Source organism: Eutrigla gurnardus (assembly GCF_963514095.1).
Source record: "Eutrigla gurnardus genome assembly, chromosome: 16".
Lineage (NCBI taxonomy): Eukaryota > Metazoa > Chordata > Actinopteri > Perciformes > Triglidae > Eutrigla > Eutrigla gurnardus.
Genome location: NC_139927.1, coordinates 19,085,830 through 19,100,810, shown reverse-complemented (window position 1 = coordinate 19,100,810; position 14,981 = coordinate 19,085,830). Strand labels below are relative to the sequence as shown.

Sequence of the window (14,981 nt, the reverse complement as noted above, 5' to 3'; positions counted from 1 at the left end):
CTACGAGAACCACGGATTCATTCAGCTGAGAGTCACCAGTTAACACGGTCGCTGGTTAAAGTGCTGTGTTTAACATTGAGAACATATCAGAAAACAGCTATAGTCTATGTAAAAATAGGGGGTAGTGATGTCTACCTGAGCAGAGGATGAAGTCACTCTGTGTGTGTTGTACTCATTCTACCAACTCACTACTAGCACACACATCTGTCAGACTATTGCTTTAAGTAACATTTTGAATGCAATACTTCTTTTGCTTCAGTAAAAGATGTAAATACGTCATCAGATGTTTTAGCTCAACAATGTTTCAACATAAAGGAGGTCAGAGGTCACACCAGCAGCACAATGATAGCGGATGTACAAATATTCCTGCCTGCTTTGGCTGATTGTGATTTAATAATGGAGGCAAAGAAAAGAGTCTAATATTGAGTTTAACCCGCAAGCTCAGCCGTCCTCTCCCTGCAGCCGGAGGCGCCAAGGACGAGGATGGCGGACGCCGCCGGCGTCCCACAAGTGAAAGTGTCGAGCAGCCGAGCCTGCAGGGCGGCCGCACATAAACACACAGAAATGACTGTTTTAGCTGTAAACAGGCCGCTCAGACAGACGCCCAGATTGAATACTGATGTGATCACGGCCGTCGCTCGTCGTGATCCACAGAATAAAACCTAACCGAGCGACGAGGGCTTGTCGACACCTGTCGCCTTCTGCTTTGTTCTGTGTGACTCTGCACGCTACGTTGAAGTTGTTTTTTCATTCTGAAGCTAAAGTCATGGATGATGGTGAAAGGCCGCGCTGCTGTCCCACCTAGCTGTTCCAGTGTAAACTTAGAGTGAATAATTCTGTGTTCTCTGAGGTCGTCGTAGTCGGGAGGAAAAGTCCAATTCTGAGACTAACCTGTAGTAATGGTCTGTTTCCCGTCTGGTGCAGACATCGAGCTGCTGGCCGCCTGCAGGGAGGAGTTCCACCGCCGGCTCAAAGTTTACCACGCCTGGAAGTCAAAGAACAAGAAGAGGAACACGGAGACGGAGCAGCGGGCGCCCAAGTCTGTCACCGACTATGGTACGTCTTCAACACAAGGTTTTATAAGCACATTTAAATGATATTCCTATAGCAGTGAGAGGTTCTACTCCCTTTTATTTCTTTGAGTTTGCTTTTTCATGTCCAACGTCCTTACTGCCCACACTGTTCAACACATCTCACTCATCGTCATCAAATGTTAGAGAGATTTCATTATAGTGAGACAGAACAGGCAAAAAAGGATTATTATGCTCCGGTCATGGTAGAGATTTTGGTCTTTTGCTCCAATAACACGTCTTCTTTCAGACCAGTGGAAACATTCAAATGTACATTCAGGTTTTTATTTTACTACTTTGTCTGTTTGTGTCAAAAGTTACCACTAATTAATGTCTCATTTGCATACATTTCAGAAAATGTTTGTCTTAATGTCAGTAATCCACTGGGCAAGTTTCATGGTGATATTTAGTACTTCAAAAAATCCCCTGTGCTCCCTTTTAGGCACAATGAGTGCCCCCTCGTTTTCATTATGTAATCACAATTACATAATTACATATCGTGATTATGGGACAGTTCAAATGTTGGTGTGGGGTCTTATTTCAAGTTAATGTGGCACATGGTGATCAACGAGAACATTTAAAGAAATGGCACTTCATATCAAAATGAGGTTGCGAGCCGTGACCTCGTCACCTGGTTGAGATGTTTTTATAGAATCTGCCCAGAAATGCCCAGACGGATGAAATCCAGGCTGAGGGCGGGGCCTCTGCAGATACAAACGCCGCCACCACATGAAGGTCACAGCGATGTTTTTTTTCCTTCCTCATTGTACCTTTAAAGCACAGCTATCAACACAGAGTTTATCAAGTCCTTCTTAATGAAACCATCTAGAAGGGAAGAAGATTAACACAAGGGAATACAGGACTCTTTGCTGCCTGGTGCTCGTCATCCAGACATGAGGAACAAACAGACTCGTGTCTCGCCCGCCATCGCCACATCTCCTTGTGCCACACGTAGTGGAGTTGTCATGACGACAGAGAGCTCTCATTCCGAGCCGTCTATTGTGTGTTCTGCTCAGACTACTGATTGGACGGCGGGCCCACACACCCACTCTCACCCTGCATCCCCTGCTTGCATCTCGCTCCAGACTCTTTATTAGCGGCGTCCTGGCTCTGTGCCCGTGAAGCCAGCTGATTATCTGAGGTGTGAACCTGGACCTTCGTTCATTAGATATATTCAAAGACGTCTCCGACGGAATACCAGTGTTGTTTCTACTGGTTCTGTTTTGTGGGTCAAGCTGAGTCGATGCTCCAACAGAACAATTCAGCGTCCGGAGGATCCTGGATTCACAGGATCCAACTGGACCTTCACGGCCAAAACTATCCCAAGAGCCGGACATATATTAGAAGCATATCCTCCATCAGCAGGCATGTCAGCCCCCAATGTTGTGCACGCCCTTTAACCTTTCTGCTAAAATGTGCGGCTGGATACAGTTATAAGAAGAAGAGGAATCAATCAGAATAAGGCAAAAAAATAAGTTTGAGTGCCCTCTATATGTGCTAGAATCAAATTCATCAAATAGCATCATCATCAACCCGCCGTGACCTGCAGACTGGAGCGGATCCAAACTACTTTGAACAGAAAATCCTTCACAAAGCATAGCGTTCTCTAAAGGATGCGACGGCTGAATTTAAACACAACTATTGTATACGATACATACTGCATATGGTAGAAGCTTCCCACCAGGATCTAATCCGACTCTCACCCAAGGACACTTCGTCGTGCAGACTGGAGGAACCGGGGGATCGAACCGCCGATCCCGATCTTCCAATTGGAAGTCTTGTATCTGCGCCCCGATCGATATATAAACCAAAATCACTACATAAATCAGCTTCCAGCTGCATCATTTGGTGTCATTTTCACTAAAAGGTGGTCGTACAGCAAGAAGTTGATGTTTAGAAGTGTGGTTGTACGAGTTTCATCTCCATAGTCAGTGTTTTACTACAGTAGCAGAATATGTCAGTGGTGTACAGTAACAAGAGAGATTTAAGTCAAATCCTTTGCATTGATTGGACCACTAAAAGTAGGCGGGTTTAGATTGTAGCAGGATACAGAAACATAGAGTCCTGTGGTTACACACACACACACACCCTTACCTTTGTGTTGCTGTGTGTCGTTGGTGAACTCGTCCTACTGTAGGTGATACACTGACTATGGAGAACAAATACATATACAACCCTATAGCAAAACATCCAAACTCTCCATCCAAGTATTCATTCAGGTACGTTCATCAGCCCAGTAGTATGTAGTTTTAATTCAAATGAAAAGATGGCTGCCGTGACACAGCTGTGCACGTCTGAGTGCTTTGGAATTTAAATAGAGTTTAGTTTCACGTGTCACCGTGGGGTTACTCATCTCTTCAAGGCTCACTTTGTCTCTATTTTATGGTCCACATATTTCAGAGAGAGAGGCTATATTGGGGAGATAACGATTAGTGACAAAGGCCCAAGCCTGGATTTGAAGCCTCTCAGATATATGTTCATATTATAGTCCTTCACCAGCGCAGCAACGACACCCCGAGGAGATCCCAGTCTGCTGGGGAATGAGATGAAAGAAATGTAGAGAATGAGCAACGATACATTCAGCCAGGATGAAGGCTTCAGCTTCATCATGCCACGTCGTTAGAAAAAACAACCTCACAACCTAACATCAACACACACACACACACACACACACACACACACACACACACACACACATCTGGATGGGACAATACAGCCGTTCTCTATCAGTTCACATATTTAGAGGTTTTACGTCTTAATGGGGGAAGCTTTCATTTGGTTTTGTCAACAAATCTCACGAAAAGACCAAAACCAGCAACAGTGTTTTAGTTTAGATGTTTGTAAGGTCTGTGTTTAACACAAGCTGGAGACATTTTAACATCTTTCTACGATGTTAAACACATTTTTAAGATTTTATGTGTCTTTAAAAAGGTGGTTGCTAACAAGTGTCTAAATGAGACGACTAAACCATTAGTTCCTATTGAAAACGTTAAACTTTAACAACACAAATATATACTTTCATTTGTTGGGGCCTATTTTCAACTAGACAGGCTTTGTAGATGGGTCAGGTGGTTTCAGGCTCCTCCCACTCTGGACAGTCGACCAGGAGCCCCGTTCCTCCTCCTCAGAGAGAGAGAGTGAAGGGTGAAGCGAGTACTAAAGAAGCAGTGAGGTCGAGGTCGGATCTACGAGTCACCTTCAACCCGGGTCTCTCCAAGACCACCTGATGTAGCCGGTCTACGGGGACATGATCTGCTGGGGAGAGGCTCCTCCCACTGGAGAGAGGCTCCTCCCACTGGGGAGAGGCTCCTCCCCATGAGAATCATGGGAGTTTCTCTTAGTAGTAAGCAGCTAAATAGTCGTAGTATCTGTGCTTGACTTCATTTCCCAGCATCTCACATCATGTGATGTGGAAAGTCCACATGAGCACATCACAGTGTCGATGCTGAAACAATATAGCCTGCAGCCTTCCTGTCTTACCATTTTTAATAATCATTTTCTCAGCATATCTGAACACATCTCATGATAAATGTTGCCAGTCGTCCCCACATCCACCGTGTCAACGTGTGTTTTCACGCCGCTGTCTCCTCTCATTCCTCCTCATGTCTGTTAATGAAACATCTCTGTGGCCTCCTGCAGTGTAACCTGGCATGTTTGCTTTCAGATCATGCACCTCCTGTGAACAAGGCATGTAAGTGGTCCTCCAGTGTGTGACGCTACTAACAGCAGAGCTGCACCCCCCCACCCCACCCGTTATTAACACTAACCCCCCCAACACGGTAGAGGTCTGCTCCTAACTGGGATCCCTGTTGGCTTTGGGTTCGTGCTGCTCACTTTGATGGAGAAGTTTTTCTTTCAGTGGAGGAGGAGGGTGGACAGGTTTCCACGGCAACCGCTGCCTCTATTGAGACGTGTGCGGAGGAGATTGTTTGAGTGATTTCGAGGCTCGTGGCCGCCGCTCCGTCTTCATGACCGCTGCCGGGTGAGAGACGCCTCCCAGACGGCTGGGAGGCTTTGATAAAGAGCCGAGGTGATCCCTCCGAGCTCCTGAGGCCGCTGCTATTCATCCTCCCACATGGGTGAATTCTCCAGGAAGCGAGGGAGGGAGGGAGGGAAGGACGCGCTGCCTGGCTTGTGTTTGGCGGCAGCCGATAGCATCACGTTTACGGGAGCGTGACTGGAGGAAAAAGGCCGCCGCTCTCGCTGACTGGAAGAAAATATTGAAGAAGATGCTGCTTCAGCGTTTCACTTCATTCACTCCGGACTTAATGAAGATTTTAGATACACAATAACCTGTTGAGCCATGTGAGGCTTCCAGTGCTGACTGACGCGCCGTCTGAGACCTGCAGCTCACAGTCCTGCAGACCTGGGCCAGTAAGTCAAGCATGTCTTCCCCAATCAGGCGACTGGTAGAAACGGATTGAACACGTCGTTTTTTCTTGGATAAACACATAGTTGTATCGTCTCTGTTGAGAGTGGTGATCGGGGACTCATGAGAACAGTTAATGAGCCGAAGCACAAGTGAGCATTTCAATTATCCTGGAGAGAAGCGTTTAGTTGGGTGGAGGTAAAGGATGTGGGTGATTAATTAACTTAAAGAATCAACATGGTAATTAACTTTAGTGTTTAGATAAACAATAAGAACTGTATGTAGGCAAGTAGTATTCATGTTGAACCTGGAGGCCCAAAGCATTTCAAACTCAACAGCGATGCTGAGGAGAGTTAAGACACCAAGTTCACTATTAACACCAACCTGCTCTCAGGGTAGACATTATTCTGCTTTGGATTTCTTAAAGAGGCCAAAGTTCACCAGTTGAGTCGCAAACAGAGAATCCGTTATAAGTTATTGAAAAGTATTTGTAATCTACATTTAAATGTACTTTTAGGGCATTTAGCAGACGTAACAGAGATAAGTGCTCGGGTACAAACTGCAAAACACTAAAGTCTGTGCCAGTCCGTCCAAAATCTCCGTCTCTACTGTCTACGACATCGCTCCTCTGTTGAGGAGCACTTTGCTCTCCACACAGGAGCTTCATATGAGAAAGTGTGATTCTTCAGCCTCCTAGACCAGAGTTCCCGGGACCCTAAAGACACTAAATCTAATCCCATAACTATCTATAAAGTAAAAACACAGCAGTGAGGGTTCTGGGATTTTCTCTGTTAAAAGGAGCTGAACAAATCGAGTACAGAAATACACTGGACCTTCAGGTGTTGGAGCTAAAGTCACGTGTTTGGGGGCGGAGAGGCGGACGGAGCGGCGAGTTTCTCCTCCGCCGTGGACGCTAAACGCAGCACTCGACCCGTCAACGAGCCGCTGGAGGAGCTGCAGCACTTTGTAGCAGCAAGCTGGGAAGTTCCACGAGCGCTAATCAACAACCTGAGAGCATCCAGCGGGGAGTTGAGTTCAAGTGGCTCTCTGAAGAATCGCTCTACATGTCTGCTCGCTCCTTCTCAACCAAAACATCGCTGGTTTTCTTTCTCCTTTCTAAAAGTTCTGGGTTTGGGGGAGCTGCAGTTTCCATTTCTCGCCTTGCGGATGGTGGTGTGAGGGCGCCATTTTGTTGTTGGTGCGATGGTGTGTTGCTCCCAAACAGATGGTTGTCTCATGTTTTCCGACGCTGCAGAAAGACTCATTTTAACGAGGTGTCTAAATCACGGAATCTGTTAAACCTGAAAGAAGAGTTGTCGGAGACGTTTCTTTAACACAACGTCGCTGGAATCAATCAATCCTTCTAACAAGCTGAACTCAGTCGGAAACAAGTGATTTTTTTCCCAGATTCCTTGATTTATAGACTGAAAATGACATGATTTATTAAAATGAGCACTTTAGCAGAAACGAGTCTCTTCATCGTGTAGAAGCTTCAGTCTGTAGATCCTTATTTCACGCTCCACTTTGTAGAACGATGCCAATGATGTGTTTTCTGTTTCACATATGTGCAAACGTCTGGCAGGCTTCACGTCTCACTGATCCTCTGCCGTCGGCCCACTGTGATCTCTGCTGACCCTCTAACAGCAGGACTCACTGAGCAGGGACTGGTGCATTACTCAGACCTGATCCCAGAGCAGCAGAGCCCGGCTCAATGTTTACATGCAGTGAAGGAATGAAAAGTCCAATGAATGCATGTTTACAAGGGAAGCCAACTGATCTTCCAGCATCTTTCTGCTTGCTGGGCTTCTTTACATCAGTTTGTTTTTATCTTATATGAACATTCCAGTGCATTAGCCTGTGTATTAACCACCACCGTAGAGTTAATGCAAATGTACTTTAAAACAGTTAGCTTGGAAGTGAAGCCCTTAAATTAATGATACATTCAGCTTAAAGTCCAATGTTGTTATTCTGGTGATGTGGGGAGATAGTGCTCATTAATTAATTATTCAGTGTGTCATATCTCGGGGTGAGGGTGCCAGGAAACTCGTCCAGTAAATAAGATGGTAATTTGGAAGAGAAACAAGGTACTTTCCTTTAAGGGGGCTGTTTCCAGTTCCCATTTCCAGTCTTTAAGATAAGCTAACTCCCAGCTTTGGAAGTACGAGGAGTTCCACGTACGGCGGATTGCTAGATTTGTTTCCGGGGTCGTCTTGAGTCAGGCTGTTCTGAAACTTTGGGTGTTTCTTTTCCATTATGAAACCAGCAAAATTAATTTTCTGAGCCATAAATACTGCATAAGGTTCTAGGGATTTAACTGATTTTATTCAGCAGACACTGAAAGTCAGATGCACATTTTATAGTTAAAGTAACATTGAAGGGGAAGAAAGTATCCTTAGAAATAAATCCAAGGCTCAGCTCAACATGATGCTCATTATTTTAGTTGTAAGATTTTGTAAAAGAGCTTCTCTCACGTCGACAAAAGTTTACATACCAATCTTTGTAAACGTTGACATTTTAACTCAAATCGATATTCTTCAAGTAGAAACTGTCATTTGCAACTATGTTACATCACTGAAAGGCAGCTCACGAGGTCAGACTAGCGCCTCATGGTGAAATCTATATTTAGCTCAAGGGCACTTCAGCAGGGCAGTCATTTAGAGGCTCCATGAGTTAATACGCAGGTTGATGAACAGGAAGGCTGGACATGAACGGACCACACGCTGCATGTAAACGTGGCCGCTATCTCCTGATTGGTTGCCGTCATCTGTGGAAGCGGCTAACTTTCTTTTTCTCCGTCCGATGATCAGCCCAGCAGAACCCGGCCCCGCCCATCCCGACCCGGCAGTACGAGGTGGCGATGAACCGGCAGCAGCGCTACTTCCGCATCCCGTTCATCCGGCCGGGCGACCAGTACAAAGACCCCCAGAACAAGAAGAAGGGCTGGTGGTACGCCCACTTCGACGGGCCCTGGATCGCCAGGCAGATGGAGCTGCACCCTGATAAACATCCCATCGTCCTGGTGGCAGGTCAGTACAGCACAGAGGCTGGTTCACTTTGACTGAGGGATCATTTGTGTTTATTTACGTCAGCCACGCTAGCCGTACCTCCACGTAGACACAGACCAGGTTTCATCATCAATGTAAAGGTGTGATTGTAATGGTGGTAATGGTAATGTAAAGGTGTGATTGTAATGGTGGTAATGGTAATGTAAAGGTGTGATTGTAATGGTGGTAATGGTAATGTAAAGGTGTGATTGTAATGCTGGTAATGGTAACGTAAAGGTGTGACTGTAATGGTGGTAATGGTAATGTAAAGGTGTGATTGTAATGCTGGTAATGGTAATGTAAAGGTGTGATTGTAATGGTGGTAATGGTTATGTAAAGGTGTGACTGTAATGCTGGTAATGGTAATGTAAAGGTGTGATTGTAATGGTGGTAATGGTAATGTAAAGGTGTGATTGTAATGGTGGTAATGGTTATGTAAAGGTGTGATTGTAATGGTGGTAATGGTAATGTAAAGGTGTGACTGTAATGGTGGTAATGGTAACGTAAAGGTGTGATTGTAATGGTGGTAATGGTAATGTAAAGGTGTGATTGTAATGGTGGTAATGGTAATGTAAAGGTGTGATTGTAATGGTGGTAATGGTAATGTAAAGGTGTGACTGTAATGGTGGTAATGGTAACGTAAAGGTGTGATTGTAATGGTGGTAATGGTAACGTAAAGGTGTGACTGTAATGGTGGTAATGGTAATGTAAAGGTGTGACTGTAATGGTGGTAATGGTAATGTAAAGGTGTGATTGTAATGGTGGTAATGGTAATGTAAAGGTGTGATTGTAATGGTGGTAATGGTTATGTAAAGGTGTGATTGTAATGGTGGTAATGGTAATGTAAAGGTGTGATTGTAATGGTGGTAATGGTTATGTAAAGGTGTGATTGTAATGGTGGTAATGGTAATGTAAAGGTGTGATTGTAATGGTGGTAATGGTTATGTAAAGGTGTGATTGTAATGGTGGTAATGGTAATGTAAAGGTGTGATTGTAATGGTGGTAATGGTAATGTAAAGGTGTGACTGTAATGGTGGTAATGGTTATGTAAAGGTGTGACTGTAATGGTGGTAATGGTTATGTAAAGGTGTGATTGTAAAGCGTGCGTCGTCCATCAGAGGAAGCTCATTTTGGAGTGAAATATTGGACAGCCCCCCCGTGACCCTGAATACAGGATAAAGCGGTAGAAAATGGATGGATGGATATTGGACAGCAGCTGTTTGTCAGGCTGACTGACGACCTCATGGAACTTTGGCAACGAGGCACATTGTTGTTGCGTCTGCAGCTGCACAGAGGAGATGTTGTACTGAGGGGAGCTCAAGGTGTTCAGGACGCCTTTGTTGCTTCACTTTCATTCAGGATACAGAACAGAAGGACAAAGTTCCCCCAAACTGTTCATGTTTATCATTCTGTCATCTTCCTACCAAGCTAATATAAACAAGCCAATCTGAAAATGTGAATATTTCACCCCCTTAATGATCATCTCTCAACGCCTTTGACGTGTCCTTCATCAATTCATTCATTTAATTCATTCTTTCATTCATGTCATAGTATAGTATGCCATACCATGTCATGAAGTAAATTTTCATATGTCATAGGATAAAGTCATATAGTCTGTCAAAAAAAAAACAAAGTATGTTGAAAAATATACTATATAATAAATATGTCATAGAATGTTGAAAAAAAGTCATAGTATGTCATAAAAATGTCTGTCTATTCTGTCATGTTTTAAGTTTCTCATCATGTTGCATTTAGTATTTAAACTTCTGTTGACTGTTAAACAGGACATTTTAGTGAACAGATTTCACACATCTCACTGGTATTCCAGCTAAACCAGATCCACCATGTTTGCTCGCCTGCTTGTTGTTGAAGCGTCTATCTGTAACCTTCCAGGAAAGGATGACATGGAGATGTGCGAGCTGAGTCTGGAGGAGACGGGCCTGTCGAGGAAGAGAGGCGCCGAGATCCTCCCCCGGCAGTTCGAGGAGATCTGGGAGCGCTGCGGCGGCACCCAGTACCTCCGCAGCGCCATCGAGAGCCGGCAGGCGCGCCCCACCTACGCCACCGCCATGCTGCAGAGCATGTTCAAGTAGCGGGGGCCCGCCGCCGCCGGGGGCCTCTCGCTGCAAACAAAGGGACAAATGCACCAGCTACCTAACACAGACGGCGTGGGAGCGTACTGCACCGGGGTGTGGCGGCGGGCATTCACCTCAACGCAACTTCTCTCATCTCTCCTTCTGTTTCTCTTCTGTTTCCTTTGTCCCTGGAGGGGAGGGGGGGGAGGGGCGTTTTGCATTGAACCCTATGCAGAAACCTCATACTAAATTATCTCATCTGGTCGTTTTCCAAGGAATTCTGTAACACAAGTCTAACTCCGAGGCCTTAATACTACTTAAACAGGGTTGAAATGCCAGAAGTAGGACTCCCCACACATGAAAGCTTCGTTATCTGTAATTATGCATTCCTCCTCTTTACACTGAAGTCTCACCGGCGTGTCGCTTCCATCGTTACCCGAGCTGGTCCTCCCGCTCCACTCCAGACCTGCTGTTTACATGGCCTCCGCGGCTCCACGGGGCCGGACACGCTCCCCGAGGCAGCGCTGCATGAGTGGCTGCACTCACAATTAAGTACTCTACTTGCTAATGCATCCGTTTTCTTAATTTGACCTTTTGTCTTTCCAACCGAATGTAACGTTGAGACCTCGTTGATTTGTTCATGTAGTGATTCCTCTTTTTCTTCTCACTCTGTGTGATTTATGTGTATCTAATGAGAAAAAGGTCCAAAAACGTTTGACTTTGAGACCAAACATTGCAAGAAACTTTAAGCCCTCGTTGGGGTTTATTATTATTAATATTATTATTATTTTGGCCAGAGCAGTAATTAAGCTCCGTGATTAGTTTTTTTTTTCTTCTCTTTTTTCTGCGTTTATTAAGCAAAGCAGAAAATGTGAAATAATTATGCAACTCCCTTGTGGGCTGTTTGAGACCAGATCAGTGCTGCAAAAAAAGAAGTTCTCCTTCATAACATCTTTAGTTTTCAAATGTGATCTTTTTACACAAAGAAACAATTTGCCAATGCAGTGGTTCCCGAGGCGGTCTCCCATGTCGCTCATTGACAAGACATAAAATCACTCTTTCCTTAATTGTTTATTTGATTACAGTAATATTTAACATCTCATGTCTGGTTGGACAGTTTGCTGCTATGTGATAAGCTTCACTCTGGTACAACTGGAACATTCATGCAACACTGAATATTTTCTACGCAGCCAGAGAGCCGACGCTGATGTTCCAACTGGAACGTGAAAGTCTATTTTTGAGAGAACGCTTTCTACTTCAGCGGGTCAGGCACGAGAAGCAATAAATCAAGCAAGCTAAGCTAAGCGGGCGGAAAACCAACCTTTAACGGGTACGTACATCTCTGAAAGACAATCTGCTGTGACGTTCCACCTTTATTCCCCCGAGGTTGCCATCTTTGTTCCTGAGCTTTTCTTCCCGTCGACGCTCTGCTCCGCACAACCGACTTAGATCGCCTGAACGCGTGACAATGTGTCTTCTTGTTGCAAAGTTACTGTTCCCTTCTACAAACGCAGGGAAGCAGGCTGGAAACGAACGAATGAACCCGGGAAAACCCGATGGTCCAGACGAACAGTGAGGGTTAACAGACGGAGATCTACAGGTCCAAGCGTTCACGGTTTAGTTTCCTGCTTCATTTGATGCGTGACATGAAATATGAGTCCATCTTTGGTTTAAACGTGATCAGGAAAGCCAGGGAGGAGCGACCTAGAGCCGAGTTAGACCGTTAACGCCGACTGCACATCTTCTGACCTCCGTATCGGTCGTAAACCCGAGTGACGATTCCAAAATGTACAAGGAAAAGTTTGTGCATCTGTTTCTCTTCCACACGTTACAATCATTCCTGGGGAAGCACTGCCTTTGTCCACTCTCACTTTTCTAACACTGATCTCTCTAACAGACCAATAAAAGCATTCCATGTTTCACTCAGCTCCCGGCTCCTTCTTCCACTTTCACAAAACAAACTGCTGAATAAAGAAACGCAGGAAACGGGATCTATTTTCCAACACAGTTTGTATTTTCAGCTATGGACTGTGAAACTCAACATTTAAATGACAGTTTAACACTTTAAATAAGAAAAGTCTTTCAGCATTAAACATCATTTGATCTGTTTGGTCTATTTACAAGAGATGAAGAGAAGAAGATGGATATAATAGAATTTACACTACGAGGAAACCTCATCACCTGGTTTCACCCTGTTAGCATGCTAGCACGCTACGCTAAGACAGTCAACATGGTAAACAGTATTCCTGCTAAACATCAGCATGCTAACATAGTCACTGCTAGCATGTTAGCATTTAGCCCAAAGCACCACCTGAGTAAAAGCCGTTGTTGGCTCCTCGTGTGTTTTATATCACCGGTTCTCAAACGAGGGGTTGGGACCAACAAAGGGCCCCGAAATAAACCCGACGAGTACAAAATGATTAAAGTGACAACAATAATAAAAAAAAAAAAGTTTGAGCTTTTCTCTTTAGAAATACAGGATTCTTTCATCTCGTTGGGCCTCTAAAGTCCTTTAAATCAAACCATTTAAGAAGGAAAAATCACCTTTTGGTTGAGGTGCTCACAACTAAACCAGAATCTTTAAACAACCAGCTGCCTCAAAGTGGATCTTGATTTTACAAGGTAAAAAAAGGTTGGGAACCACTCACTCATCTAAAGTGATGCTCATCCTCTGTCCCAGGAGAGGTTCAGGGGTACAACAGGGTAAAGTATGAAGCTTTGAAACCATGTGGGCGTCCAGTGGTGAGGCTCTTTACAGTGTTAACAGACCTAGACCAGCGGATCCTTCTTCCATCCATATTTGTTAGCTTTGTGATGATGTCATCATGTCACATCGCCTACTTCTACTCAAACACAGTCAGCATATGTGTACAAAAACAGTCCCGGGGTGATCGGTACCCTCCCGAGCTGCAGAGTCGTGCCCTCAACGCGTGGACGCCACGCTGCTTGTGGCTGAAGACGCCGGACGTCTGGCAGTTCAAAGTGGCCTAAATGTCTGTTGACCCTGAAGGGGGCGTCCTCGGATGTGAAGCTTTGGAGGCGTACAGTTTGTCCTGAAGGCTCCTCAGCTCTGCATCGCTTTGTAAGTGCGAGGCCATGCAGAGTCCTTGCTGCTGAGGATTCCTGTTTCATCCAGTCTACGAAGGAAAAGCACAACATGGTGGAGAGATGAACTACATGACGTTGACACGGCAACCACAGATGTAGAACTGAAATCATGTGTGAGAAACTCGAGATACAGGGTTCATCAAAATGTAGGAAAAGTTCCGAATGTAGCGAAACATTTCAAAAGAAGTCGCAGTATAATTCAAAAGTTTGTATAGAAATATTTCATAAAAAGTAATAAAAGTATAAAAAAGTCATTGTATAGTGTGTCGGGCGGTTTTTGAGATTTGTTTTTTAATGTGGCTGAAATATCAGAAGCTCCTCACTACAGCAGAGTACAGCTGTGATATTGTTTCTACACTATCCTTCAGTAAAAACCTCATTTTGATATGAAAAGGGAGTGTGGTTTGAGTTTATTAAAAGCTGGATGTTATATTTGAAGTTCACAGCTGCAATGTCATCGTGGTTCCAGGATCTCATATTAACTTTAACCAAAGGACGAAACTAAAACAAACGTTAATGCATTTTCACAGTTGCAACGTCTGAAGCCAGCAGAGCACAAAGCTACGGCCCTTCAGGCTGATTTAGGAGCCGACCGGTGTGGCCCTAAATCTAAAACTACATAGTTTGACCCATAAATAAGAGGTGATGTCTGAGTTGGGAGCAGACGGCGAATGAGAAGTCGCTGGTTGGCGGTTCAGACTAATCACCCCGAGGTGAGACCAGACGTGGGACCCATCCTGGTGTTCACCCGTCGAGGGCCGTTTGTCTCGGCATTTACCCGAGACACGCCGTCCTTTAGGAGGTTTATACACATACATAAACACACACACACATACACAGACACACACATCGCAGGCATACAAACTGATCTTTTTTTTGTTAAAAAGCTCTCAAATTGATAGTTTGCATGGTGGCGTGGTGCAGCCATGCTGCATCCACGTTTAGGCTACTCTTATTACTCGTCATGTCAAGCTATTTATCTTTAACGTCTATATATTATATATATGTGGGAGGGAAATAGCTTTATTTTAATTAAATATTATTCTGCTGTGTTTTCAGAGACCTCCACACATATTTGAGTTACTGCGTTCATGGGAGCCGGTCCTCACCGGCTCCACCTAACTCCAACACTCATTAGTCACCATTCAGTCCTGTCTGCTTAACCACACAGGCGCCCTCTGGGTTCAGATGGTGGGAGGGGCTACAGCCCGGTGATTTGTCTAAATCGACTGGCGTACGCAGGTTTTTGTTTCAGGTGTGGATTTAATCCCACACTGCAGCGTTTTTTCTGCATCATCAGATAACTCCAGCACCT

At 44.7% G+C, this 14,981-nt stretch overlaps 2 protein-coding genes across 7 annotated transcripts in view; one reads left to right on the top strand and one right to left on the bottom strand.

Annotated features, from left to right (window-relative positions):
* The window catches only part of myo6a (myosin VIa), a 137,126-nt gene extending 126,533 nt beyond the window's left edge, over positions 1-10,593 (top strand). For 4 of the 6 annotated variants that reach the window (XM_084029910.1, XM_084029908.1, XM_084029912.1 and 1 more), the window contains 4 exons: positions 925-1,056; positions 4,735-4,761; positions 8,247-8,465; positions 10,377-10,593. In XM_084029910.1, coding sequence (XP_083886036.1) covers positions 925-1,056; positions 4,735-4,761; positions 8,247-8,465; positions 10,377-10,576 — 578 coding nt within the window. In that variant the 3' untranslated portion in view covers positions 10,577-10,593. The remainder of the gene's footprint in view (positions 1-924; positions 1,057-4,734; positions 4,762-8,246; positions 8,466-10,376) is intronic. The other 2 variants (XM_084029909.1, XM_084029913.1) reach the window with 1 other exon arrangement.
* Positions 10,594-12,839: 2,246 nt separating this feature from the next.
* impg1a (interphotoreceptor matrix proteoglycan 1a) overlaps positions 12,840-14,981 on the bottom strand; it is a 55,033-nt gene continuing 52,891 nt past the window's right edge. Inside the window, exon 18 of the mRNA XM_084030497.1 lies at positions 12,840-13,695. The gene's annotated coding sequence lies outside the window, so the exon portion shown is untranslated. The remainder of the gene's footprint in view (positions 13,696-14,981) is intronic.